The sequence below is a fragment of the Schistocerca gregaria genome, unplaced genomic scaffold (assembly GCF_023897955.1).
Source record: "Schistocerca gregaria isolate iqSchGreg1 unplaced genomic scaffold, iqSchGreg1.2 ptg001517l, whole genome shotgun sequence".
In the NCBI taxonomy this organism is placed as follows: Eukaryota; Metazoa; Arthropoda; class Insecta; order Orthoptera; family Acrididae; genus Schistocerca; species Schistocerca gregaria.
In genome coordinates, this window is record NW_026062803.1 from 13,868 (window position 1) to 39,813 (window position 25,946).

Here is a 25,946-nt window from a genome sequence, read left to right on the forward strand (position 1 = left end):
CACGCGGACGAACACCGGCGGTGCTCGAGGACCAGAGAAGACAACCCAAGTGGTGAGGCTGGCGAACTGGGTCGCGCGACCAATGCGGAGGACCAAGGGAACGAAGACGGCAGCGCCGACTTGGCAGATTTAGAGGAACGCCTAGAGATGGACCTGTGCCTAGACAACTTCGAAGACTTGCGCGAAAACCTACGCGACGACCTGACAAAGTTGCGCGGCGACAAGGAGGACCGAACCGGCGGAAACGTCAACGCGGTATGGAGGTCGCTGCAGGCCTTGACTTCCAACAGCTCTCAAGAACTCGCCGAAAAACTGAGACTGCTGTTAGAACCCACTCAGAGAAGCCAACTGCAAGGCGACTATCGGACGGGAAAAAGACTGAACATGCGTCGAGTCATCACCTACGTGGCATCCCAATTTCAGAGAGACAAGATCTGGATGAGGCGAACAAAACCTAGCAAACGTCAATATCAAGTCGTTTTAGCTCTGGATGACAGCGAATCTATATCAATCGGCCAGGCGTCCGAACTCGTCCTCGAGTCCATGACCATTCTGATCACCGCCTTGCAAACCCTGCAAGTCGGACAATTCGCCCTGGTCAAGTTCGGCCAGGACGTCTCCGTTCTGCACGGTTTCGATGACGTTTTTTCTGACGAGTCCGCCCGCCTCGTTCTCCCTCAGCTCACGTTCTCTCAATCGAGCACCGACGTCCTGCGTCTCGTTCAACGCATATTTGACATCCTGACCAAGGCCAGGTCCGCGTCCCGCGGTCCCCAAGACCTGATGCAACTCGTCTTCATTATCGGCGACGGCCGGTTTTCAGACAACTCTCAACAGCTCAAACACTGGCTCAACCTCGCCCATCAAGAGAACATCTTCATCGTCTTCCTCGTCCTAGACAAACTCGCTCAAAATGAGTCTATCTTGGACATTCAGTCCGTCAAAACCTCCGGTCAAGGAGCGAATTCTCGAATCATCGTAGAACCCTATATCGACTCTTTCCCCTTCAACCACTACCTCATCCTCCACGACCTAGCAAACCTCCCGCACGTCCTCTCAGAGGCCCTTAGGCAATGGTTCGAACTCGTCAACCGCACTCATTTCTAATAAAAAAAACTGTAATTTCGCCGACGTTTTTAATAATTAATTCTATACAAACTTGGGCCGCGCGCGCCGCACTTTTTCCTCTTCACATTCAAAAAAAAATTCGCCCATCGAGCCCACTCTGTCTTTGTCCCCAGCATTCGCCCAGTCGCCTCCGCTCGAGAAACTGCGGCCGTCCTCTCAGACAGTGCGCCGTCTTTACCTCCTCTCTCCAACAGCGCGTGTGCGCCCCTCTGCCTTCGACGCGCGCGTTGCGCGGCCGAGAGATCACAGATTCGGTGTTGTCTTTCCCGTACTGAAGGACTCTCCACAGCCGCACGTATTCTTCGCATTCGGATTCGTAAAAATAAACTCGGATTTAACCTTGCTCTGAACATAGTCCATCTCCGTTCCAACAATCGCGAACACAGCCTTGGGATCGATCACAATCGTCACATCTGCACACGTGCGTAATCCCCCCCCCATTCCAATGCGCGCGCGTCTCAATCTCTGTTAGCGGGCGGTGTATTCAAAAATGCGATGTGCGCCACCCCTTGGCACCATTACGCATTAGGCAGCCGCGTACAGCCCGTGCAACATACCATCGTCCTTCACCACTTCGTCCGTCGGACAAATCTTATCCACAAAATGCATGGCGTACATGTATCCATTACAGCCACCTTTCTTGACGCTCACGCGAATCCCTTCGACCGGTGTCTTATGACATTCCAGTATCTGGCGCAGTCTATTCTTAGCTGCCGGCGTCTAAATTTCAAAACACCCATTCTCCTCCGCGTCAGCTGCGATTCATGCACGAACACACGCCTCACACACGTGCACACACACACATACGCCGCTATCCTCCCCGCCTTCAAAAAAAAAAAAAAAGGACCTCATCGCCACTCGTTCACTGCACACCACTCTCATCTATTCTCTGCATTGCAAGAACACACACACTGCTTTGTTCATGTTAAAAAAAACGCTGAATCCGTACAAGAGAAAATAGTTTTTTGCTCGGCTTTTTGAGTCTGCTTATGCGAACGACCCCAGCCATGTGTCGGCCAAAACTTGAATATTCTTTCACTCTCACTCAAACCGATGTGCGTTCGGTCCCTCAGACAAAATTGATCCAGTGCAAAAACATTTTTATGCTAACACACTATGCGAGAGAAAAACACAAAAAAAAATTCAGTTGGCAGTGTTTCGGGAGCATAAATAAGGTGCGTTCTGCTTACGTCTGTCCCCCCTCTCTCCAGAATAGGTCAAAATGTGTCTTTTCACGATTCCAGAGGCTGCTCAGCAGAGGAACCTTATTCGAGGTATTACGGCTTAGATGAGAACATCGATGCGACGAAACCAAAGGATGTAAGCGGATACAAAAAAAGCAGTCCTCGCCGCAACCAATTACTACAACAGTGGAGATTGTGTACTTTTTTTCTCGTTTCTTTTTTTTTTCTATTTTTTTTACTCATCGATTTAGTGGGTCGCTGAAGCTGTCTAGACGACCAAGTATTCCTAAAAATGGTACGGTATATTAGTGCAAGAGAGAGTGGGTGTGACTGCCTTCACTCTCGTTGAAGAAAAAGTAACACTTCTATATATGACAATCTGTGATGCTGCGTCGAAAAAAGGAAAGCAAACGATTTGTGCTGACGACATTTTTCAAAATGGCTCTTTATGAAATGAAAGCTGTTCCATTCGTTTTTTAAATCTTTGATTGGCTGCAAGATTGTGGTCGAACTAAAGAATGATCTATCTATTGAAGGAACATTGCAAGCGGTAGACCAATATTTAAATCTGAAGTTGAAGGATGTCAAGATCCTAGAAGAGGAGAAATATCCTTACTTGGTATGATATATATTATGCGAGATAGCACATTTTTTGTTTTGTGTAAATGGAGTTAATTCGAAGGTCATAGATACTTCGGTCGTGCTTTTTCGTCTCGATCACGCATGTGAAGAGGGAGAAAAGATGCTCATTTCCTTTACGTGCTCTATGTAGATGTCTGTTAAGAATACGTTCATCCGTGGTTCGGTGGTTCGTTTTGTACATTTGAGAAAAGAGGATTTCAATCCGGAATTACTGGAAGACAGCGCGAGAGTTGAGCAGCTGCAAGCGAAGCAAGAGCTGAATGCTCTGAGTCAATAAAACTGAGGATCTCAGATTTTTGTTTAGATCTTTTCGATATTTGGGATCTCGAGGGAGGACATAAAGAAATAGAACGGAATGATCGGGCAGATCTATGTGAAAGGATGTTGCTTTTTTTTGTGTGAGAATCATGAATGGACGAGAATGACTTGCGAACGCACTTGGTTTTGCTATGAGAACCAGAGTAGCCTACAAAGGCCATTTTAGGGAATTACACTTTAAGAGCGAATTTATTAGACGTGTATGGACTTGAAAAACAGGCTAATTAATCTTAAAAGATATGAGGTCTCACGACTTTTTAAGATATCAGGGGAGAAGACTCCTGTTTCAGAGAGTCAATGTTAAAAAACGGGAATTTTTTTTATTGAAGAAAGACATAGCTCATAAAATGGAGCAAGAATACAATGGAAGGATTGAAATCATCTTTGGACCAATGTTTAGTGGTACGGGCAAATCAACTAGAATCGCTTTCTCGGTGTTCTACAGGACCGATTCCTTTTTTGTCATCATGCGGCGAAAAAAACGTATTTCGGTCCTGTTTTCTTTCTATAAAGAGATTGGATCCAAAGTTTTTGTTACTGAGAGTTTTGATATACGTTCTATGATTTTCCCAAATTTAATACAGGAAAAACGACCGAGTTAATTCGAAGGATTCGAAGGCACGCTCTTGCCAACAAAAGATGCATGGTAGTCAAATATGAATATGATCAGAACTATCCGGCCGCTTGCATATCAACGCACGATATGTACGTTTTTAAACGAAATCACACCCTTCGGATTAATACTTTGTGTACGCATAATTGCATACCTATGCACAATTCTGTCCGTCTTGTCTAATTCCATTTATGTGGTATTACAGGCAAAAATGGGATGCGGTTTCTTACGGCCGGACGCTCGGCGATTTAGAATCAATAGTGGCTCAATATGACGTGATTGGCATCGATGAGGGCCAGTTTGTATGTTGGAGTTTCAATATATTAGAGCGGCCAAAATATTGACAGTTCCTATTGCCTACATTTTTACTTAGCTTGGCTGCTGAGCTGGAATTTCAGATAAACCCTGCGTTCCCGTCTCAAAAAAATTTTCCCCCCACTCATTACCTGGTTGCGCTAACTTTTGATTTCGTATCAAAATGTCTATCACTCCCCTTTTCGCAGTTTTCCCAATATCGCCCCCTTTTGCGAATCTCTCGCCAATCGAGGCAAGACGGTCATCGTCGCTGCTCTAGACGGCACGTTCCAGCGAAAGTGCTTCAATTCGATCCTCTCACTGGTCCCTATATCAGAAACCGTCGTCAAACTTTCTGCCGTGTGCATGTATTGCTTCAAGGACGCAGCCTTCACGATGCGCATGACTAGCGAGGTTGATATCGAAGTTATAGGCAGAGATGAGAAATATGTCTCCGCTTGCAGAGCCTGCTTTTTCAAAAACAGACAAAATCCAACCAAAGAAATACCACGAGGCAAATAAAAAAGTTAATATTCTCTCCGCATCGCATGCGTGTGAGCTTTTCGCGCGGAGAGGAACTGTGCAAATCCCTCCTCAAAAAAAAGGTCGGAGCTCTCTCTACATTTGAGATGTTAGGGCTTGCCACCTTCCACACACTTGAGGCAAAGATGAAGGGCATTAGCCAGCATCTTTGCACAGTGAGAGCAGTAATGGGCATCACAACGAGTACATTTAGAGATGGAAGAAACTGGCTTGGGTTGATGAAAGAGCGAAATTCACCCGAACCACCGAGCCAATGCTCTAAATGACTAGAATAGAAGGATTCTAGATGTTCATCTGTATAAACCAATTCAGAAGTATCTGGATTCTGTGATGAGACAGATGGATCAGGGGGGTAAGTTGGAGAGAGTTTGATGTGACATCCAAAACAACGAGTGAGAAAAGGAGACTGAGGAATCACAGCGGTCGCTAGACTTTTCTGATCTTGTTGAATAGAGAGAGGCGAAGACGATGATTCTCGAAATAAACAAGCCTCTTCTTCAGGAGAGAGGGCAGAGATTGTCCTTGAATTAAATGACTGATAATACGATCTGAATAAATAATTGGCCCTGACAATAGTAAGACTACATATAGGACATACTGTTGGCAAGGAACAATCGACAAAGTTATGCCAACATTGTGGACAGGTAAATTCGGTTTGCCTGACTGCGTCGTGAATGGCTTCATCTACACCTGAATTTTCAGAAGACCACCGTCTCAATCTTTCACGCACAACAGGAAACCCCATTAAATTCATCCCTCTTATTTGTTTTTCCTGTCAGCCGGCTTGTGCTTTGGGTCCCTTGCCGCCAGCAGTTCGCCTAGTCCATATTTCTTTAGCAAGGCGAGAAAATGCGATTCATTCAGAGGCACGTAAAATCCACCACCTGTCTCCATCGCAATCGCCTTGCACAGATACATCTCTTGCTGCTAAGTGAATAACTGACACCTCGATCTCACTCCTTCGAAGTGCCTGCACGCAGCTTAAAACGCTGCTTGAGTCCTGTGTGCACAATGCCCCTAATAAAAATAGCACCTCTTTCCTTCCATACTGTACCAAACTCTCTTGAGATCGCAATACTAATGACAATGCATTTCCTATGCTAATTGAACCAGAAAAAAATGATATCTTCTTTCCCGTGTGCTTGACCACCGGTGTCTTGTTTCCAGGTCCTCCTCTCCCCCTCACCAAATGTCCATATCCTTCGCTCACCAATAGTCTATCTATTGCCTGAGAATGCACCTCTGGATTTCCGCTCACCTCTGAAACCATCGCTGCTCGCACCGCCACACGTTCTGATTATCTGTACCTGCGACAACGGATTGCTCTCGCAAAAAAAGTATAAAAACGCTCGCAGCTGAGACAAAAGGTAAAACAGCCGGTTCGGTGCGTAGTCTGTCTCCTTCATTCCCTTCGCTACAGTCTACCACTATCGATAGCCAACGCCGAAGTCCTGGACTCCTGAAAACGGGTGGTGGCAATTCAACAACGTTTTCATGTTCTCCTCTATCACCACCCGTACTTCCACCACCTCTGTAATCATCTTTCGTTCCATTTATATCATCCATCATTCCCTCGACATGTCCTATACTTTCCGGTTCCCTATCCCGCTTCTCATCTTCTGTCATCTTCTCTGAGCTGTTATCGCTCTCTGTGTCCATCTATCGCTACTTTTGAATTTTTTTTTACGTTATTTGTCATCCCCTCTGAGTTTTGCTTCATGTCCCCTGCTATTCCTTTTGAGCTGTCACTACATCTTGTATCACTTGTCACCATTTTTGAACATATATCGTCTTGTGCAGCATTTTTTTTCACTTTTAGACCATCACTCTCATTAGAACTACTTGTAGTCACTAGACTGCCACCAATTACTTCATTGTCCGCTGTCTTATTCTGATGTTCATGACCCTCTAAATCTCTACTGCCGCCCTGGAGCGTCTTCTCATTCTCAATCCTGTCCTGGTCTTCTGGCGATTCCTGGTCTTCCTCACGCATTTCATATGGACAAACCAGTGCGGTGTTCTTCGCGCATTCCCCAAAATCCAGTCTCATTTTAAACGTACATACAAGATTACGGTGAGACTACGAGCCTGACGTAGGCAGGTCTGCTAAGACTGGATCGTATTGGACGCGTACCGAAATACTCGAAGAAGAAATTAAAGTATTAATAGGTGAGAATGCAGATCGAGATTGAGATAAATATGAGAATAAAATCAGCCACGTCCTCAAAAGTAGATTTTTTTATAAAATTTTTAACTGGATAGAGAAACAGAAGATGAGAGAAGTCTTCAGTCCTTCTCCGTCAAAAGCATAGCAAATTGAATGTTCCGGTAGAGCAAAATTTTGAAGTGCAAAAACTACTTTAACCTCTAAGATCAGCCCGTCGCGGAATGAAGTAAACGCATCATAACAGTTTTTGAATAGGTTTTATAGAGCATAAAAAAATATGTGTATTAACGTCGTCCACCAAAATGACATCGAAATATAAACAAAGCTTAAGAGAGCCCAATCTGTTTTAAAAATGATCCTCTGCCCGCTCTGGAAAACGGCAAATATTTAAGAGACCTCCTATTGCTTGCCTATTTAGGTCTTTCCGAGATTCAAGAACAAACGGTTATCAGGAGGGACATAAACAACGTTTTTCGACTTGCTGAGCGTTTCTGCTATTTCCTTGGCGGCTTCGAGTCTTCTAAGTTCGATAAAACTAGGTCCGTATTTCTGAGTGGCCTCGCCTATCAGTCGAGCTGCCTCTGCCTCGCCCTCTGCCCTGGTCACGGCCGCTTTCATTTCCTGTTCAGCCTTCAATACGACAAACTTGGCTCTCTCAGCCTCTTGCTGCGCCACTTGCTTGGCTTCTATGGCATGCGTGTACTCCTCCGAGAACCCCAAATGAGTAATTGATACATCCTCTAGCAAGATGTGGAAAGAACGGCTTCGCTCGGTTAAGTTCACTCGAATCTCGTTTGATACTGCTTCACGTTGTGTAATCAATTCATTTGCGTTATATTGAGCCACTACCGCCTTTAGTACCTCATGTCCAAGTGATGGGAGTATGCGCTCATCGTAATCCAAGCCCAAATTCCTTGCAATGCTCGGCAAAAATGACTCGTTCGGACGATACAACACCCTTACACTTATGTTCACTGTCTGCAAATCCTTAGAACCTGTCTCTGTGTCAATCTGCTTTGGTGTTGTTCTCACATTCATAAAAATAGGCTTCTCCCAAAAGGGAATCAACAAATGGGCCCCCTCCGATAGAACGTTGTCCCGAATCCCATTGTGACGATCCCATATCAGCGCCCGTTCTCCACCATACACTATAGATCATGCATACACACACAAAATCGAACAAGCCCCTGTCAGCTAAACCCTATCGCCTTTATCCCTTCGCATGCATACTACGTATGCACACTAAATCTACACCCCATTTGTTGCATGTGCATGCCAACTATTTTACTGCATATGTGCAAGTGCACTAACTCGCCATGCCCCCAGCATCAACCAACCGCCCTATTGCCGCATCCTTTTTCACCTACCTACGCATGCAGACTTTGTCAGCAAAAACGTCCCAAAACCAAACAATGATGATCCAATCACCACCTTATTCAACAGCGAGACTACCACATTTGACATGCCTCTAAATACACATAAAATGAGTTCTAAATTTTACCATATTTCCTTTTTTATCTATTACTCCCGTCTATTCTTCTCTCAAGCACCGTCCCTTCCTACAAAAGTAGATACCGTTTGTTCCACTCCTCCTCAACATGTCTACACCGGCTAGAAGGAGACTGCTCAAGGATTACAAGGACTTACAAAAAGATCCCTCTTATGGCATTCTCGGTGCTCCTTACCAAAACAACCTCATGCAATGGTATGTCGTAATCTGCGGACCAAAAGATACCATTTGGGAAGGTGGAACCTTTGCCTTATCGCTGGAATTTACTGAAGAATATCCATCCAAGGCGCCAAGTGTCAGCTTCATAACCAAAGTATTCCATCCCAATGGTACGCCCCCTAGAATATGTACAATGTGATACAAACACCTTCGTTGATCCATTTGGCTAAGCCCTCGTAGTCTATGCAAAAAATGGGAATATTTGTCTAGATATACTACAAAAAAATTGGTCATCGGCCTATAGCATATCTGCTATCCTCACCTCAATCCAATCCTTGCTTCCAGACCCTAATACAAGCTCACCTGCCAATGCCGAAGCTGCGAAAATGTATAATGAAAACAGAGACGAATATTACAAAAGGGTATTGGATACCGTGCAGCAAAGCTGGAAATATCAATCTCCGCAGGGACTTGATATTTAAAAATGTATAATAAATATTCAATCCGTATTAGACCCTTATTGAAAAAAATAAATATTAATATTGTTTCATTATACCCAATATTATTTTATTTTATAATTTATAATTTATAATATAATAAAAAAAATGAAATGCATATAATTAAAAGAAATCAATATTTAATATGCTTAGTTATTGATATTCAAAATTAAGATGTAATCGTTATAAAACACGAATTATATTAAAATATTCGAATAGTTCGGCACGTGTATTCTAAAACATAATTTTATAGTACGGTGCAAATATAATATATTCTTGAGGTATATGAGTAAATAAGGTTGCAATATATTTGTGAACACCCATTTTATGTAGTAAATTTTACAATTATATTCGGCATTTACATAAGGATGGTAAGAGAGTGGTATTGATGAATCAAACACTTGATAGAGTTCAATTGTATTGCAGATTCCGTGCATGGAGGTCGTGGAAATTTTATTGGGGAGAGGGAGCAAAATTCATCGAATACAGGGTGGTATTGGTGATATTTTGGATATGTAGGATAGGTTAGAAATATTTGTTTGAAGAACTTAATGAGGATGATAGTAGAGATATAGTGAATGCTTGTATGGATTACGATTAACACGAGGATTCGGAGCTACTTTCATAGCTAGAAGAATCGTCTTCATCATCGTCGAAGGCGTTTTGTAGAGATTTGGCTCTTTTGAATTCATCATAATGTAATTTGCGTTTGAGTTCAAACTCTTTCTTGCTGAGGCGGTGGACATCTTCTTCGTCAGACAGAGAATGAAAGTTTGGACCAATAGGTTGTCCGCTATCCTGTTGGTCTTTCAGGATGGCCATTTGACGAGCCAGTTCTTGCTGGTCTAGATGTCCGGGAGAACGATAGGAGGAGGAAGAGGTGATATCGTCTTTTTGTGAGTGATTGTCTTCTTCGCTGGAGTAGCCTTCTGTATATGGTGTTTTTGGCTCATCAATTTTTTGACGAGTGCCTCGATCTTTGTCATGTTCGCGGATAGTGTCTTCATCCCAGGTAATATGGCTGATGCCCTTTCTTCTGAAGAGGTGTTAGGGAGTCAGACTGATTTAAAACAGTTTGGAACAAAAAAATTGGTTTGACACTCAGTTTGGGGGAAGGTCACAAAGTTTTGGAACAGAAACTACGATATTTTTTTTGCCAAACCTCGTGAGAATGTGTAATTCCAACCGATAAGATGGAATAGAGAGGAGGAACAGTTTTTTTCTCAGATGATATCGACAAAATTTGAACCGGTATTATTTTATTGGTGTTGGTTAAAGTGATCTAGATTTTACGGATAATTTGGTCGAAACGACATGAGGTTTTGGAATTTACTGAGATACCGCTACATTGCGAGTGGGAGGGGAAAAGCGACGCTTGAGCACGGTAAGTGAAATAAGCCGACGGTGAAGTAGAGCGTTCGACGTACTTCTTCTTTCCAGGACTATTCATATCTGATTCTAGAGGGGTAGACATGCTGTTTTAATAGGTCAAAAGACGAGAGTATGACACTAGTGGGGAGATAGGTTTAGTGCATAAAAAGTTTTGAACTAAAAAAAAAGTTTCTGTGCTCTCGGTTTGTGATAAGCTCTCTACAATGGAAATGAGAGGTAATTCAAAATATACAGTACGAATGAAGCCGAATGATAATGATAGGGATCAACAGAGAAAATAGCATTTTGTTGAAGAAAGGATAAAGAAAAAACGCTTTATGAATTGGGGAGGAGGGTAAAATAGGCGATGAATTAGGAGCTATGGTGTGAGAGAGTCCCAATTCTAACAGACTTTCAATGGTTTTAGGCGGGAAAGGCACATCGCTCGAAAATCGAAGAGGGCTCAGATAGCACGCGGCAAGAGAGGGCAGATGTGAGCGCGAGAGGTGTCTATTTATTGAGGGAGGCTGGCTATAGAGTGGGGAAAGAAGCGTATGCGTGTAAAAGAATAACATTGTTTTAGCGAGAGTATCTGGAAGGAAATGCATGTTTTATGTATATTGTATATATATATATATATATATGTATGAAAAACCATGGTTGATACAAAGAGGATATGCAGAAGGTCTATAAGTATGAATGAATAAACATAATGATAATAAGAATAAAGATGATTTAAATATGATAATAATAGGCGGTTTTTAGAATTTGCCCTTAGAAAATAGCCACTTTGTTTGGCACAAATTTGGTGGATGTTCGCGAATGAACTCACCTAATCGGAATTTGGATTATGCGTTCGACGACGAGGTAGGGAGGATGTCGGCTCGGACGTCGACAGAGAGAAACATGATAGTGGACGATTTGTTTGAAGATACATCGATGCATCATGAGGCGCACCATACAATGTCACAGATACCGATGGAAATGCGAGGAGGCATACGTGGGGGCCCACCAGAGTTGGTAGATGTGGGCGGCAAGAGGGTGCATGCGAAGATGTCTACTGGGATGCCGGCAAGTGCGATAAACGTGCAACAAAGCCAACAGCATGCATATGTACAGGGCGCAGCTATGACCAAATTGATGACACAGGGGAGGCTACAAGCAAATGTACCACAGCAAACCCATTCAATGGTGGAGTTATCGAGGGCAGGAGGCGCTATAGGCGGTGGCACGACAAGACCGGGTCCGAAATCGACAAATGGTGGTGTACAGCATTATGCGAAACAACCTGTACTACCCATGCCGAGTGAAGAAGAGATAGCCATGCAACAACATGCTGAGAATATGAAATCGAGGCCTAAACGTGCTCAAACTATGGCTCAACCATCTTATTCAACAAAGATGGTTCAAATACACCGACCTGGCACAGTTCCTGGCCCTTCTACATCAGATAGTTCTAGCGTCGGTGGGTCATCTGGGATTCAACAAGTCATGACCAAATCTGTTGGACTTGGTGGTATTGAATCGGATTCTTCTACTTCACAGTCATCCATTATTCGACCTCAATATGTCACTTCTATCCAACAGACTACTTCTGATAAAGCTTATTCTATTAATCCTTCTGTCAAACAACAGCATCCCTCTCATCTTCCCCCTCCCCAAACTATAGGCGGATTGTCTGCGCTTCAAAGCTCTATGTCTTATTCTCCTTCTATCAAGTCAACTCAATCTAAGGGCGCTCCAATCACCCCTCTCGGATCTGTGAATCCTATCCATGTAAATACACTCAACACATCTTCTGCTCACTCTAATCCTTCATCTTCCTCCTCTTCTAATACGGCAGGGGTCTACTCTTCTTCCTCTCCTTCCCCGTCTATGCTTCCTATAAATGTGTCTAGCCATCTGCTCCCCAACTCCGCCGATCTCGCCTACAACCATCCCCACCTCCTTCAACAACAACAGCAGCTCCACCTCCAACAGCATCTCCAACAGCAACAACAACAACAGCATCTCCAACAGCAACAGCAACAACAACAACTCCAACAACAACAACAACTCCAGCAACAACAACAACTCCAGCAACAACAGCAGTTTCAGCAACAACAGCAGTTTCAGCAACAACAACAGCAGCAACTTCAACAACAACAGCAGCAACTTCAACAACAACAGCAGCAACTTCAACAACAACATCTTCAACAGCAACATACGCCTCGACACACCCAACAACAACAAACATCGTCTCTTCAAATTTCCCCTTCTCAGTCACAGCAGCAATCCTTTCCCTCCAATTCTTACCTTTCTTCACCCAAGGCATCTTTTATCAAACCCTTAGCCCCCCCTAATAAATCCATGGTCCGCCTCATGCAATATTACTCAGACACCAACAAACGGCCTGGCATTCACCTCCCTCCTTCTGCCAACGGGCCTCCCAATCCTGCCAATCTCCTCACTTCTCCCCAAAGCAACACCCCCCTCGTCTCTATGCTCCCTAAATCCAACTACGACCATACATTCATGAGCCCTTCTTTCTCTTCTCCCTCTGCTGAATCCGCCAAAAAAAAACAAAAGCTCGCCGAATCCTCTGCCCTTCCTTCCTCCTCTCCTACTCCCACTTCCACTCCTTCCTCTTCTAATAACTATTGGGCCATGCACAGCCTCCCCCCTTCCATGGATTCCTCCACCCCCACCTCTGTTCTCGCATCCGAAGAAGAACTCCGCACCCAAGACGAATACATGCGTTCCTTCATATGCGATATGGCCCCTACCTGGACCCCAGACCAAGTCTCCTTCCGCCTTCGCGACGATGAGGAACGCCTTGTCGCCAGACTAGACCACGTCCGTCGGCGCATGGAAAAAATCTGCGACCAACACTCTATCATCAAAGGCAAATACGTCGACGTCCTCGTCCGCTATGCTCTACAAAACTACATCGTCGACCTCCTGGAAGAACTCACCGACCTCAGTCGACGCCGCATCGACCTCCACAAAGATTCCCTCAACTTCGTCGTATCTTCCAACGTCCGTAAGTACTTCAGCGACCTGGAACATGAACAGGGACTTCAACATTTTGATAAAGGCGACTTAGAAGCAGGAAAACTCCGTGAAATTTCCAGACTCGACGAAAGCGCCGCTCAAAAAGCCGCTTTGGATGCCATGGGTGGCGGCGTAAAAATCAAGACGTCTTCTTCTCTTTCGGATCCTACATCTTCTCCTGCTGTACTCTCTGACCTCCACCCACTCCTCCGCAATCTTGCCTCTACCATTTCTCCTGCAGTTCTTACCAAAGAGAAAAAGCGTATTATTAACCGTCAGGATGTAACGACTCTTGTCCTTCGAGACTCTCGACTCCAGCACGGCCCTATCGGCTGGGCTATCATGACGGGGCTCAACCCAGATTGGCACAAACATTCAAATTAAGAGGATATGTACGCTAGACTCATCTAGTCTTATTGCGTACGCGTCCCTCTTTCGTCTTAGCTTTTTTTTGACTCTTTCTCTATCACTCTATCTTCTTCCAAATGACTTCAACATCACCTAGGTTTATCCTGTAATAATCTACGTCTCCAATACGCTTGTAATACATATACGCATTTTCATTTTGTATAGTATATATACGTACACTTTTTTCTCTCTTTATCTCCGAGAACAGTATGGCCTCATCAAATCGTACGTACCTTTTTTGAGCTTATTGGCGCACGCCTCGGCCTCGCTCGCTGTCTTGACCTCGACGAGGTGGCGCTGTGCCTTTATTGAAAGTGAAGGGATTCCCTCTACTTTGTGCGCGTTCAGAATCCGTTCTTGTCGAGCGATGCGAGAGAAGGGTCTATGCAAGATGCCTCGGAACTCATCTTTGGGACTCTGTTGCCTGAGAGCGAGAGAGGAGGGTGCCGACTTATCGTCTATACACAATCCGTGTGTACAGGTGATACGAAGGTAGACCACGTTTGTGTGTTGGCAATATGAAGCTAACCGGGCGTATTATTTGAAACTGAAAAAGGGCATTTCAAGTCACAAGATGACTACAAGAAGAATAAGGAGTTGGAGGAGGGAAGGAAGGCTGGAACGGTCCCACCTCAAGTGGATGAGGAGGGCCATGACATCAATCCGCACATTCCTGAGTATGTGAAGCAATCTCCATGGTACTTAGATCTATCTTATCCAAGTTTAAAGCATCAGAAGACAGCGTTGTTCAACAGGTCGAGGAAGTTAGACGATATGAACGTGTGGTATCCCAGGGGAGAATTTTCTAGCACAGCGACAACGAAGTATCGTCCAGGTGCATGCACAAATTGCGGTGCGATGACACATTCAGCGAAATCGTGCACCGATCGACCGAGGAAGATCGGTGCACGTTGGAGTGGGAAAGCGTTTATGCCAGATGAAGTGGTCCATCACTTCGATATGGACTATGCAGCCAAACGAGACCGTTGGAACGGATACGACCCAGAACAATATAAAGAAGTGATCGAGTTTTATGATAAGATCGAAAGTGCTCGTCGGGAGCATAAGGCTGCTGAAGAGGCAAAAAAATATCAACAATTAGCGTCCAAATCAAAATCATCGGATCCTGAATCTAAATCCGGCGAACCCGCTCCAGACGCGTCCAATTCCACCGAGGATGGGGCACCTTCTTTCGATGGCGATGCCCTTCAGGACGAATTTAAAGCGGATGACATGCAAGATAATGTAGGTCAATTTGCCAAAATTGATGCCAAGTCTCATCGTTCTGTTCGCGACTTACGTATTCGAGAAGACACTGCCAAATACCTGCTCAATCTTGATGAAGATTCACCATTTTACGATCCAAAATCTCGCTCTATGCGCGCGAATCCCTATCCCAATGCCTCTCCTGATGAGGCGCTATTTAAAGGCGACAATTGGAACCGATTTACTGGCGATACTCGCACTTTCTATGACATGCAGAAGTTCTCCTGGGAAGCTGGCGACAGAGGTGAAGAAGGCGTTCATCTTCAAGCTACCCCTTCTCAAGCCGCTATCCATTTTGAGATGCACAAGCGCGAAAAAGTCTCTCAGAATCTTAAAAACAAATCCGCTATCCTTGAGGAATATGGAGGCGCCGAATATCTCAGCACTCCTGCCAGTGAGCTCCTCCTTTCTCAATCTGAGGCCTATGTTGAATACACCCCCGATGGCCTTCCTAAACATCAAGACACCCGTGCTACCGTCAAATCCAAGTACGAAGAAAACGTTTTTTACCAAAATCACACTACTGTATTCGGATCTTGGTGGGAAAATGGGGAGTGGGGATACAAGTGCTGCAAGCAAACCCTCAAAAATTCTTATTGTACAGCCAGCAAGAAAAAAAGCGGTAAAGCTACCGATCTCTCGACCCTTGTTCATTAGATGCACAAGTGCTTTTCCAAATCGCAGAGAAGACTCATTGTATATGACTTCAGATCTACATTGTCTTCTTTCAGCGGTTTGAAACTCTCACCAAGAAAAACAGGTCTCGCCTGGCTTCAACGAGATTTCTGGATTCTTTATTACTACGTCTAAATTTGTGGTGGCCGTGCATTATTGTCTCGTATCACATTTTTTTATAATGGTAGCTTTACATATATAATTAAGGGGGCATATATTTTTGTATGGCGTGCATGTGCCCCGCGACGTCGACTTCTATGAAAGTACGAAGGGCCTATAAAATTTTTTCGACAGATATTTTTTCTTCGACTCCGACATCTTGAGTGGTTTACATGATATAAAGTGCCTTCCCAATTTTCCCGAACCAACCACTTTTTTGCTTTCGTTCTCTTTCCAGGCGTGCCTTTTTTTCTTCGGTGGACTCACTAACGAGCGAGATGAGACCCCTAATCCCGAACCACCCATTGGATTCCCCATCTTCCTTTTTAGAGGAATCTTGATCGACTTCTGCGAGATATCCGTCTTCACTTTGAAGGTCAAGATCCTGTTTGTCGAGTGAAGCTTTCCTACCTGACTCGGCCAGCTTCTCTATAACAGTTTGGGCCGGGACAGCCGCGTGAAGAATGATTTTATGCTCTTGGAGAACACAGCAGATCGAAACAATACCTTTGATAGATAGAAGCAGCTGTTCGATTTCGAGTCTATTGGCCTCATTGAGATTTTCTACGTAGATTGCATAAGAGACGGAGGGTTCAGATCCCTTCGGCTGTTCCTCGCTAGTTGAAGCGTTTGTGTGGTCGGTGTTTAGAGTATATGCTTGTAAATTTGTATAAGAGACGATAGATACTTTTTTTTGCTTGAGAGAGCCGGCCATCATGAAATGCCTCAGCTTTGCGAGCAGAGTCGAATTTTGTGCCATTTTAGAGCGGCCTTCTACTAGGAGAGACAGAAAGTAGATGACCTATAGGTAAAAGATTCAGATCAGTAAACACGATCGTTCGTGATTCTTTCGGTCCTAGATCAGTTTGTTCCAACCGAAAAAATGCCCACTGCACGCCAGATCAGCAAAAGGCTACCCCGTTTGTAAAGGCCATCCTGTGCATCGAGGTCATGCGTAAAATACACACGCGCAACGCATGTATAATTTATATACAAAGTAGAGCTTGACAGCAACAGAACACGCAATAATTGTCTATACAAAGCATCTTTTGTACAAGCGTATTCATAAGTGACAGGCGATACGCACGGTCTCTGTGGGAAATGAGCGCGCGTTTCTGACATGTACGCGTGCGCATAGAGTTTCTAAAGTGCATCGTAGTATGCGTGTTTTTCTATGCGTACTTCTAGTGCCATTAATACAATTTCGGGATCTGGGTCGTCTAAAAACACTAGCAGAGATGGCAGTGTTTCTGGCTCGTCCAGAAGATAGGCTCTGTTCAGAGGATCGGCGGCCATATGCCTTAGTTTCGTCACAATTTCTTTTGAAGTCATGGGGTTCGGACCACACGACGTTGAGCGCCTTTGGATGATGACGGGTCGAAAAATTTACGAAACGTCACAGAAAAAAAAAAATTACGTGACATGTTTCTTTTGTATGAAGGAGAGGATTGACGGAGTTTTGTTTTAGAAGTATAGCGGTTACATAGTGTGTGGGGGAGACGTTTTCATGATTGGCGCCCTGACGGGTTGGGCAGAAAGTTGGAGATGGGTGGATTTGTTTTGGGAGCTTAGGGTTCTTCCGAATAATGGGGGGTTGAGGTTTAGTGTGGACACGTGGTTGAATTTGGGGTGGGATTCAGGATCATCCGTCTGGTGAAGTTCGGTTTTTTTTTATTTATTTTTTTTTTAAGACGGAAACATTCAATTCATAGAGTGGTACCTGTTGCCATAGGGATCTGTGGTTACGGTGTAAGTGGGTTAATTTACTAAATATAGGGACAGAGAGTCGAAGGAGAGAGGCCTGAGAGTCGCGTGGAGTGCAAGGTGTGGGAGGAGTGGTTAAGAAAAAGATTTTTACGAATTTTGTTTTGAAGGGTTATGTTGTGTACTGACGAGGTTGGGTATAAAAGTAGAGAGAAAGAGGTCCTGATGAGCTATCTGGATAGAGGGGGTGGTTCTAGAGTGAGAGTGTCAGGGGGGAGTGGGCACGATTGGAGGCACGATGTTAGAGACAGAAGGGATTGGGGCGATGGAACAGATAGGTATGTGTTTTTTTTTGCGCTAAAGATGGGAGATGCGAGGTCTGACGGAGAGAGGTGGATTGGAAAGGTGGAATAGGTCGCACCAAGAGAAGGATTACAGAAGGAGAAGGCCGTTGAGAGAGGGAGGATCTTATTATAGCAGATGGGAAGAAGGTAGGAAGGGGAGAGAGGTTGAGAGAGAGGGGAAGATGAGGTTTTTGCAGCGAACTGATTTTTTTTTTTGTTACGGGACAGAGAAAGGCCAATACGGGTATCGAAGAGGAGAGAATGGTTCAGAAATGGAGAGGAGGTTTGAGTTACAAGGTGGAGAGGCGTCTTTGGATAGAGACGGGAGGAGGTTGAGTCGCTACGCAGCGAGGCCAGGGGATTTAGAAGAGAGAGGGCGTAGAGATGTGTTGGATTCTCCTAGAGAGGCAGTGGGTAGGTTAAGAGCGGGGGAGAAGGAGTCGGTGGATCTGGTAACGTATAAAGGGGCTAGGGTTGACCGCAGTTTTGATAGGAAGAAGGAGGTAGTGGGGTGTCGTCAGAAGTCATTAGAAATGGAGAAGAGGAGAGATAGAGGTGTTGAGTCTTCTAATGGTTACAGAGCTATGGAAAAGAGAGATTATGTAGATACAGGGAGTAAGGAAGGGGATGATAGGTTTGAAGAGCGTTATCAGAGGGATTTGGGGAAGAGCGCATTTCAAGACAGAAGAACGACGGATCAGGATGATAATTTCGTTAGGGAGTATGATAATTTTCGTAGGGAGGACGACAGATATCAGCGTGGAAGGTCTTCTGGGTGGTCTAGAAGAGATGACGGAATAGCTTTATCTAACCGTGAACAGCATCGCCAGGTTGATTTTTCAGATAGCGCGGTTCGTCGACCTCGCGAAGATGGGGCTGAGCGTCTAGCGGGCTCTGCTGCCGGAGAGGGCCAGGTTGGAGATTCTTCTTGCGCTAGAGATTTGCGCCATGGAGTCACAAAGGACAGGCAGCCACAGAGAGAGGGGAGCGACTACTGGAGTAGGCGAGCGGAAGTGGACCATTCTAGACGTGGGGTCTACGATGAAGAAAGGAGAGGCGAAAGAAGAGGCATTGGGACAAGGACGAATGAGGGATCTAAGCACACGGTGCCAAGATGGTTACACGAAGGTGACGATCATCTTAGAGGCGCACGCGGGCCATCCAACATACAAGCGTCTCATGTTCCCTTTGGGGTTTCGTTGTCAAGAAAAGATTCCAAAAGAACGGGAGCAAATGTTTTCTCTTCTCGTCGTTTGGAAGACCCAAGTGCAACACATAGCGCAACACATAGTGCAACACATAGTGCAACACATAGTACAACACATAGTGCAACACATAGTGCAACACATAGTACAACACATAGTACAACACATAGTACAACACATAGTACAACACATAGTAAAACACGTAATGCTACACATAGTACTACACCTAGTGCAGCACCTATTACTACACCTAGTGCAGCACCTAGTGCTACGCCTAGTGCTACGCCTAGTGCTACACCTAGTACTGCACCTAGTACTACACATAGTGTTACACATAGTGCTGCACCTAGTACTACACATAGTGTTACACATAGTGCTGCACCTAGTACTACACATAGTGTTACACATAGTGCTGCACCTAGTACTACACATAGTGTTACACATAATGCGCTACCCGGTACGGAGTCTGGACAGAGGCATGCCCAGGCGCGCGTTCACCGAAGTGATAAGGAAAAGGCTCAAGTCGACTCTCCTGCTAAGCGAGGTGAAGATGACAGGGTGCGAGATAGGAAACCTTCGGAGCCCGTTGAAGGAGGAGATGCGTCGAATGCTGATTTGGGTCGCCACAAAAGAATGAGTAACGACGCATATCCTCCTCGCTCTGAGAAGAAGGAGTCCGAATCGGACAAGAAACGAGGTGCGAATACCGAAAAGAGACTTGATGTGGCTTCAAGGCGGCAGGATTCCGAAAAGAATCTGAGCACCGACGAGAACTTTTCTAAAGGAGGAGGCAGTGCCTATGACGAAGGTCCTTCTCATCACTTCAGCGCTAACCGGAGCGCGGGTCATTCTCACGATTTTCGTCGAAGACACGACGTTTCTCCCATATCGTCGCCTGTGACCGGCGTACAGGAGGCAGCTCGGCCTTCGACGGATTCCGCCTGGAGAAAACGCCCGCTGTCCTCCCTTCATCAGTCCGATGAGGGGAACCACAATCGCCCAGCATCTGACAGTAAGTGTTCTAAGAGCCGGTGCACCGACCAGCAGCCCTCCTTGCCGCCTTCTCGCGGAGAGCCCTCCTCTCCTTTCTCGTCGGAGGGCGTTTCCCCCGATCTGAAACTCCGCGCCGAACTGGCCGCAAAAATAGAAGAAAAAGACAATCAAATCTCGAAACTCATGTCTCAACTCGAATCCCTTCGATCGGAACGCGAAAAAGTACTACAAATCCTACAAAAAAGTCGAAGAGACAAGCTCCTTTCTCACTCCGTCCTCTCATCTCGAGAGCGTCAACCCACCGCTCTGCAGAAGTCCACCACCACCCTCCTTAGCCCCCTTCGCCTGGAGCCAAAGGCCTTCGTCGACTTGGTCTGCCAACAAAACTACCGACTCGCCCTGCGAGCCAGACATGCACTCGACGCCCAACTGAGCACCACCGGTCGACCACTGGCCACTCTGTATCGCCCCTATTTGACCTACTTGAAGCATAGCAATAGACTGTTCGCCAGAGCGGTCTACGCAGACTGTCTATCCAATCCGAATTCCATCTTCGCCGACGACGGCGTCGACCCCTCTGTTCTTCCACCCTCCGCGACTGAAACAGCTGCTGCGTCCAGTGACCAATCGTCTCCTCTCTCTGCCTATTCCACTTCTCTGGACCTTTGCTCTCTGCCCGATTCCAGCCTCCTTTCCCACCTCGACCAACACGGGTTCGCCAACAAACCCTCCTTCCGCAACTCCAACCCCTCTTTGGACATCGACGTCCGCCTGGGGTCGCCCACGCTCGGCCACGCCTTCCCCAGGCTCTCCCGCGAAAACGGAAAATACGCCCTCGAACTGGATCCTGGAGACCCCGACTACTTCCCCTCCTTCGTGTTCCGCTCCGGCGCCTGCAACGAACCCACCGCCTGTCTGGACGACTCCTCCATCTTCATCCCCCCCCTCTCCGACTTCTCCGACCCGGCGCCTCCCTCCCCCCCCCCGGACCCCTCCTCTTACGCCTTCTACGCCGAAAACCTCTCCACCCACCGGGACCTCAAGCCCGCGATCGCTCGCGCCGTCACCACTCGACGCTCCTCCCAGCTCAGGGTCATCGACCACCTCGCCAAGGCGCACCACCGATCGACCGCCCAGTGGCTCAGACAGCTCAGACTCGCCCAAGAAGAAGAGGCCACGCTTCGGCTGCTTCAGAACAAAAAATTCCTCAACTTCGTTCAGATGGGGCGCCGGCTCCCCTCCAGGTCCAGCTCTCGCTACGTCTCCGACGAGCGACCGCGGCGCCGACAGTCTCTCTCCGGCGCCGGCTCCTCGCGCCAGTCCGCCTCCTACGTCTGCGGCCTCGACGACCCCGACGACCAATACGACGCCGAGCGCTTCGAGAAGACCAAGGCTCAGGTCCCGCCCATGCTCGTCTTCGACCCCGACTACGAGCACAAGAAGTACTCCATGGTCGACTTCAACGGCTTCGAAGAGAACTCCGTCATGGTCGACAAGTGCTATAAGGCGGACCGACCCTGGTACGCCGAGGAGGAAGAGGTCTTCGTTCGCGGTTACCTCCGCTATCACAAAGACTTCAGAAAGATAAGCGCGCTCTTTCCTCAGAAGACCTTGGCGGAAATCATTTGGTTTTATTATCGCCAGAAAAACAGACTCGACCTCAAGAGGAGGGCCGCGCAGCGCGAGGGCATCGACGCGCACGCCGCGGCCCTCCACACCTAGCTGCCCAGGCGCTCGTGCTCCAGAGCGGTCCTCAGCTGGTCCCTCCAGGCGGGCGAAAGGACGCCCAGCTGCCGCTGGAAGAACGCGCGGTGCGCGCCCACGAGGGCCACCAGCTGCTCCAGCGCGCCGGCGCGGAGCCGCGAGTCCCGCGCGACGGCGTGCAGCTTCAGCTGCGCGCAGAAGCAGAGCGCCACCACTCGCTGTCGCTCCGCCCAACAGGGCGGGATCAGGCCCACCAGCGTCCGCGTGAGTCGGAACGCGCCCCAGCCAATCTGCGCCGAATCGCTCTGCGGCGCCGACGCGCTCTGCAGAAAGCGCGGCAGCACGCAGCTGATGTACGAGCCCGACAGGCGCGCGTAGCAGGCGGGCTGCCCGGCTTGGCGAGCCAGTCCACGTGGTCGCAGACGTGCCGCACCACCTCCGAGTGCGCCACCAGGTCCTCCCGCAACAAGTGCACAAGCGACTCGTGGTGACGGGGCCCCCGTGGGCGAAGACAGAAGGCTGACGGCGCAAAGGGACGCGATGCTCAGGGAATCGAATGTAGTTTTTGTTTTTTCACTTAATATAGGGTAGTTCGCGAGTTTGAGTACCAAATACTCGCAGAGAGCTTCGAACGAGGAATGTTGGCGCATGCTCGACGCGAGGCCTCTCCAGACTTTTTTCCACGTTTTTTCCGCAAACTCGAAGCCCTCGTACCTCTCTAGGACCCAGCGGCCACCACCTTCAGCTCCTCGAGGGCGTGCTCGCCGGTCGCCAGCGCGCCGCGGATCGCCTCCAAACACTGACAAAACTGCTCGCTCGTCAGCGCCGGCTCGGTCGAGACCCCGCACCCCCGCGCCAGCTCGAGCGCTTCCGACCGAGCGACCGGATCCAGGTCAAGCCTCAGAGATGACGCTATCGGGCTCAGGGGGCCTCCTCGGCCGCGTCTCGCCCTCCACCGCCCTATCGAGCTGACCAGCGCCAGCGCCTCCGACTTGCGCTCCAAGACGGGCCACAGCGCTGCCAGCGCCTCCAGCGGCGCCACCAGCTCTTGTTGCACCGGCTCCTCGAGCCCCGACAGCGAATCGGGCCAGTTGTCCAGCAGCCCGCTCAGCGCCCTCATGCACTTCGGCGCGTCGCCGCGCAGGCACTGCTTCAGCAGGCCCAGCACCATCCAGCACAGACCCGAGCACGGCGTCGCCTCGCGCTCTCTGCTCGAGTTCGACCTGAATTCTGTCCAGCTGACCACTTCGTCCAAATTCTCCGTTATCGCACACAACACGTCCATCCAGTCAAACTCCGTCGTCGCGCTCCACCACTCCGCCTCCATCTCCTCCAACACCTCCTCCAGCTCCCTCCCCTTCTCCCTCAGGCACCTCCACAACCGGTAGTGCACCAGGCCCGCCCACGAGGCGTACAGCTCCTCCCTCTTCCACCACCACCACCGCGTCTTCTCTATGGTCCCCGCAAACCTGTCCCGAGACTCCCTCATCATCCAAGTCAGAGACATCACCCACGACCGGCACTCCGGGTGACACCACCTCCACACGCACTCTCCCAGCGCGCAGGGCACGCCCGCAACCTTCACCCTCTCCGTCCACCTCTCCGCCTCCGACCGGTCCGACTCCACCCACCGGTCCGCCCTCCCCCCCCTCCCCGATGCCCACCCCTCCTCGCACCTCTCCCCGTACCACCTGCACACCCTCTCCACCAACACCCCACTCCTCAGCCGCCTCCACAAACGCGCCATCACCATGTACGCCTTCTGCCTCGTTCGCCCCCTGCGCTCCGTCTCCGCGCACCTCGACACCGCCGCGTATATCTGCGCCTCCATCGCCTGCGCCTCCATCGACTCTCCCAACGCCCCCCCCAGCATCTCCGCCGCCCACCGGTTCACCTCCAACCCCTCCTCCCTCCGGCACTCGCCGGACCCCGCCGAGACCAACTTCGCTCCCATCGCCACCAGCGAACCCACCTCCGCCTCCCGCGCCAACTCCACCCCCCTCAAACTGCGCACCAACTCCACCACCAACGCGTCGCTCAACCCCAACCGACCCCCCCCCATCACCTGCGCGCACACGAACTCGACCCACCCCCTCGCGTCCCCCTCTATCGCCGCTCTCTCCAACGACCTCCACGCCCTCACCAAACTCTCGCGCACCACCGACCTCTCCCCCTCCTCCCTCACCAACTCCATCAACCCGCCCCACCGACCCCTCTCCCCAAACGCGCCCGGACTCAACCTCACCAACGCCTCCAACACCTCCAACGCCTGCCTCCTCGTCTCCTCGTAAAACCGACTCAACCTCACCTCCCTCGTGCCCAAATTCAACCCCCACCCCCACTCCGCGCGCCTCGCGCACCTCGTCAACCTCTCCCCAGCCCCCCCCGCGTCCAAACCCTCCGCCGCAAACGCCACCAAATACTCCTCTATACACACCCTCAACTTCGCCGCCATCCACCACGCTCTCCACCCCCCCGACCCCGCCTCCTCCAGCAACGCCAGCAACCTCCCCACCGCCCGCACCTCCCGAAGCAGGCGAGCGTGCTGCGCGTCGCCCGGCTGCGTCAGCTGTATCAGCACCACCAACAACAAACCCACCTGACCCAACGTCTCCCACTCCGCCGTCACGTTCGAATTCAACAACTCCACCAACTGCCTCTGCAACGCCGTCGCGAACTCCGCCCTCGGCAGGCACGCCGTCGACTGCAACACCACCCACATCGCGTGCAGCGCCGTCGCGTGCAGCGCCCTCGCCTCCTCCTCCTCGTACCGAGCGTCCCAGTACAAACCCAGCGTCCCCCTAATGCAAGCGCTCAACTGCGCCACCGTCGAACCCACGCTGCCGCCCAGCGTCACCCCCCCCAACTCCCTGTGTATCAGCGCCAGCGCCAACAACCACCCCCTCCCCACCCCACCCCACCCCTCTCCCTCCCTCGCCGCCAGCAACCCGTACAGCGCCTCCAACGTCTTCGGCGCCCTCTCCGGGTTCAGCCGCACGCAACCTGCCAACACGCTCGCCGACAAATATTTTGTGTAATCGTGACTCGATGACAGCTGCTCGTACGCCATCGACGCCAACGCGTCCAACACCGACCTCTCCAGCGGCGCGAAGCGCTCTCCCTCGCCCGCCGCCTCCCTCTCCAACTCCCTGCGCAAGCGCGCGTTCTCCCTCACCACGCCCAGCAACGCGTGCATGCAGTTCGCTCGAATGCCAACGCGCACGCCCCCCATCAACTCGCCCGCCCCCCCCCCCCCTCGCCGGCGCGAACACGGGGTCCAAACTCATTCGGCGACCCAACCTCTGCAGCAGCTGCCCCTGCATCGCCCCCGGCTGGCTCAAAAACAAATACGCCAGCAACGACGACATGCCCCTCAGCAGCACCATCCCCAGCACCCTCGACGGCGTGTGTCGGAAAAACCCCGCCGTGTGCGCGTCCAAAAGCAACTCCCCCCCCCTCACCCCCATCCCCGACGTGCGGAACCAAAACCCCGCCAACATCGACGGCAGCATCACCTCCGAATGGTGAAACGCGTAGCTCGGGCGCGGCTGCAGCACCAGCGACCCACTCTCCGGCGTCTCCACGAACGGCAAATGGAGGTCCTGCACGTGCACCTCCGACGAACACAACTCCAACAGGCACACGTATCTAGGCTCAAATATCTGGTGCGTCAACAGGTGCAAGATGGACCGAACCGGCATGTTCGACAGCGACGGCAAGCTAAATCGCTGCGACGACCGACTCCTCTTGAAAATGACGAACCGGTAACAATCAAACAACGACAAAAGCAACGCGTCCATCGTCACCGCCTCCTGGTGCGCCCTAAGCGGCTCCCCCCTCTTCTGCCAGTTCAGCAACACCTTCAACACCGTGTTCAGGCACTGGATGAAAAACACCTCGTACCCCTCCAACCTCTCCGGCGCGTGGTAAAACAGCAACTGCCTAATCGACGCCAGAACCAGCCACTTCGCCCGCAAGTACTCCCCAAAATCTACCACGTCCACCCCCAACTCTCGCTTGCACAGCAAC

The 25,946-nt window shown here is 49.2% G+C and overlaps 6 protein-coding genes and 1 long non-coding RNA gene across 10 annotated transcripts; 3 read left to right on the forward strand and 4 right to left on the reverse strand.

Moving 5' to 3' along the window:
• Positions 1–1,140: 1,140 nt before the first annotated feature.
• Positions 1,141–2,182, reverse strand: LOC126332788 (uncharacterized). Of its 2 annotated transcripts, none has more exons than XR_007563943.1 (3): positions 2,078–2,182; positions 1,686–1,848; positions 1,141–1,541 (listed from the first exon to the last, which is right to left on the reverse strand). It is a non-coding gene; the product is annotated as an uncharacterized LOC126332788 (long non-coding RNA). The 2 variants fall into 2 exon arrangements; XR_007563944.1 differs by having other exon boundaries at positions 1,141–1,585.
• Positions 2,183–3,619: 1,437 nt separating this feature from the next.
• Positions 3,620–4,701, forward strand: LOC126332785 (thymidine kinase, cytosolic-like). Its single transcript, XM_049996661.1, has 4 exons — positions 3,620–3,674; positions 3,857–3,977; positions 4,091–4,187; positions 4,351–4,701. Exons 1-4 carry the CDS (start codon positions 3,620–3,622, stop codon positions 4,699–4,701), a joined length of 624 nt encoding a protein of 207 aa, XP_049852618.1.
• A 2,426-nt stretch (positions 4,702–7,127) lies between these two features.
• Positions 7,128–8,465, reverse strand: LOC126332790 (prohibitin-1, mitochondrial-like). Its single transcript, XM_049996666.1, has 2 exons — positions 8,257–8,465; positions 7,128–8,037 (listed from the first exon to the last, which is right to left on the reverse strand). The coding sequence occupies exons 1-2, from the start codon at positions 8,351–8,353 to the stop codon at positions 7,304–7,306; spliced, it is 831 nt and encodes a 276-aa protein (XP_049852623.1). The 5' UTR covers positions 8,354–8,465; the 3' UTR covers positions 7,128–7,303.
• Positions 8,466–9,412: 947 nt separating this feature from the next.
• LOC126332796 (protein phosphatase inhibitor 2-like) lies at positions 9,413–10,557 on the reverse strand. The gene is made up of 2 exons (XM_049996676.1): positions 10,483–10,557; positions 9,413–10,091 (listed from the first exon to the last, which is right to left on the reverse strand). The coding sequence occupies exons 1-2, from the start codon at positions 10,527–10,529 to the stop codon at positions 9,653–9,655; spliced, it is 486 nt and encodes a 161-aa protein (XP_049852633.1). The 5' UTR covers positions 10,530–10,557; the 3' UTR covers positions 9,413–9,652.
• A 662-nt stretch (positions 10,558–11,219) lies between these two features.
• On the forward strand, positions 11,220–16,176 carry LOC126332797 (J domain-containing protein DDB_G0295729-like). Of its 2 annotated transcripts, XM_049996678.1 has the most exons (3): positions 12,273–13,851; positions 13,965–14,092; positions 14,424–16,172. In XM_049996678.1, the coding sequence occupies exon 1, from the start codon at positions 12,302–12,304 to the stop codon at positions 13,841–13,843; it is 1,542 nt and encodes a 513-aa protein (XP_049852635.1). In that variant the 5' UTR covers positions 12,273–12,301; the 3' UTR covers positions 13,844–13,851; positions 13,965–14,092; positions 14,424–16,172. The 2 variants fall into 2 exon arrangements, with proteins under 2 accessions (XP_049852634.1, XP_049852635.1); XM_049996677.1 differs by having other exon boundaries at positions 11,220–14,092; positions 14,424–16,176.
• On the reverse strand, positions 16,137–17,324 carry LOC126332798 (armadillo repeat-containing protein 1-like). The gene is made up of 2 exons (XM_049996679.1): positions 17,150–17,324; positions 16,137–16,769 (listed from the first exon to the last, which is right to left on the reverse strand). The coding sequence occupies exons 1-2, from the start codon at positions 17,297–17,299 to the stop codon at positions 16,137–16,139; spliced, it is 783 nt and encodes a 260-aa protein (XP_049852636.1). The 5' UTR covers positions 17,300–17,324.
• A 100-nt stretch (positions 17,325–17,424) lies between these two features.
• On the forward strand, positions 17,425–21,945 carry LOC126332799 (mucin-12-like). 2 transcript variants are annotated; one of them, XM_049996681.1, is made up of 4 exons: positions 17,425–17,791; positions 17,881–18,009; positions 18,077–18,162; positions 18,244–21,945. In XM_049996681.1, the coding sequence occupies exons 2-4, from the start codon at positions 17,897–17,899 to the stop codon at positions 21,933–21,935; spliced, it is 3,891 nt and encodes a 1,296-aa protein (XP_049852638.1). In that variant the 5' UTR covers positions 17,425–17,791; positions 17,881–17,896; the 3' UTR covers positions 21,936–21,945. The 2 variants fall into 2 exon arrangements, with proteins under 2 accessions (XP_049852638.1, XP_049852637.1); XM_049996680.1 differs by having other exon boundaries at positions 17,667–17,791; positions 17,878–18,009.
• Positions 21,946–25,946: the final 4,001 nt, after the last annotated feature.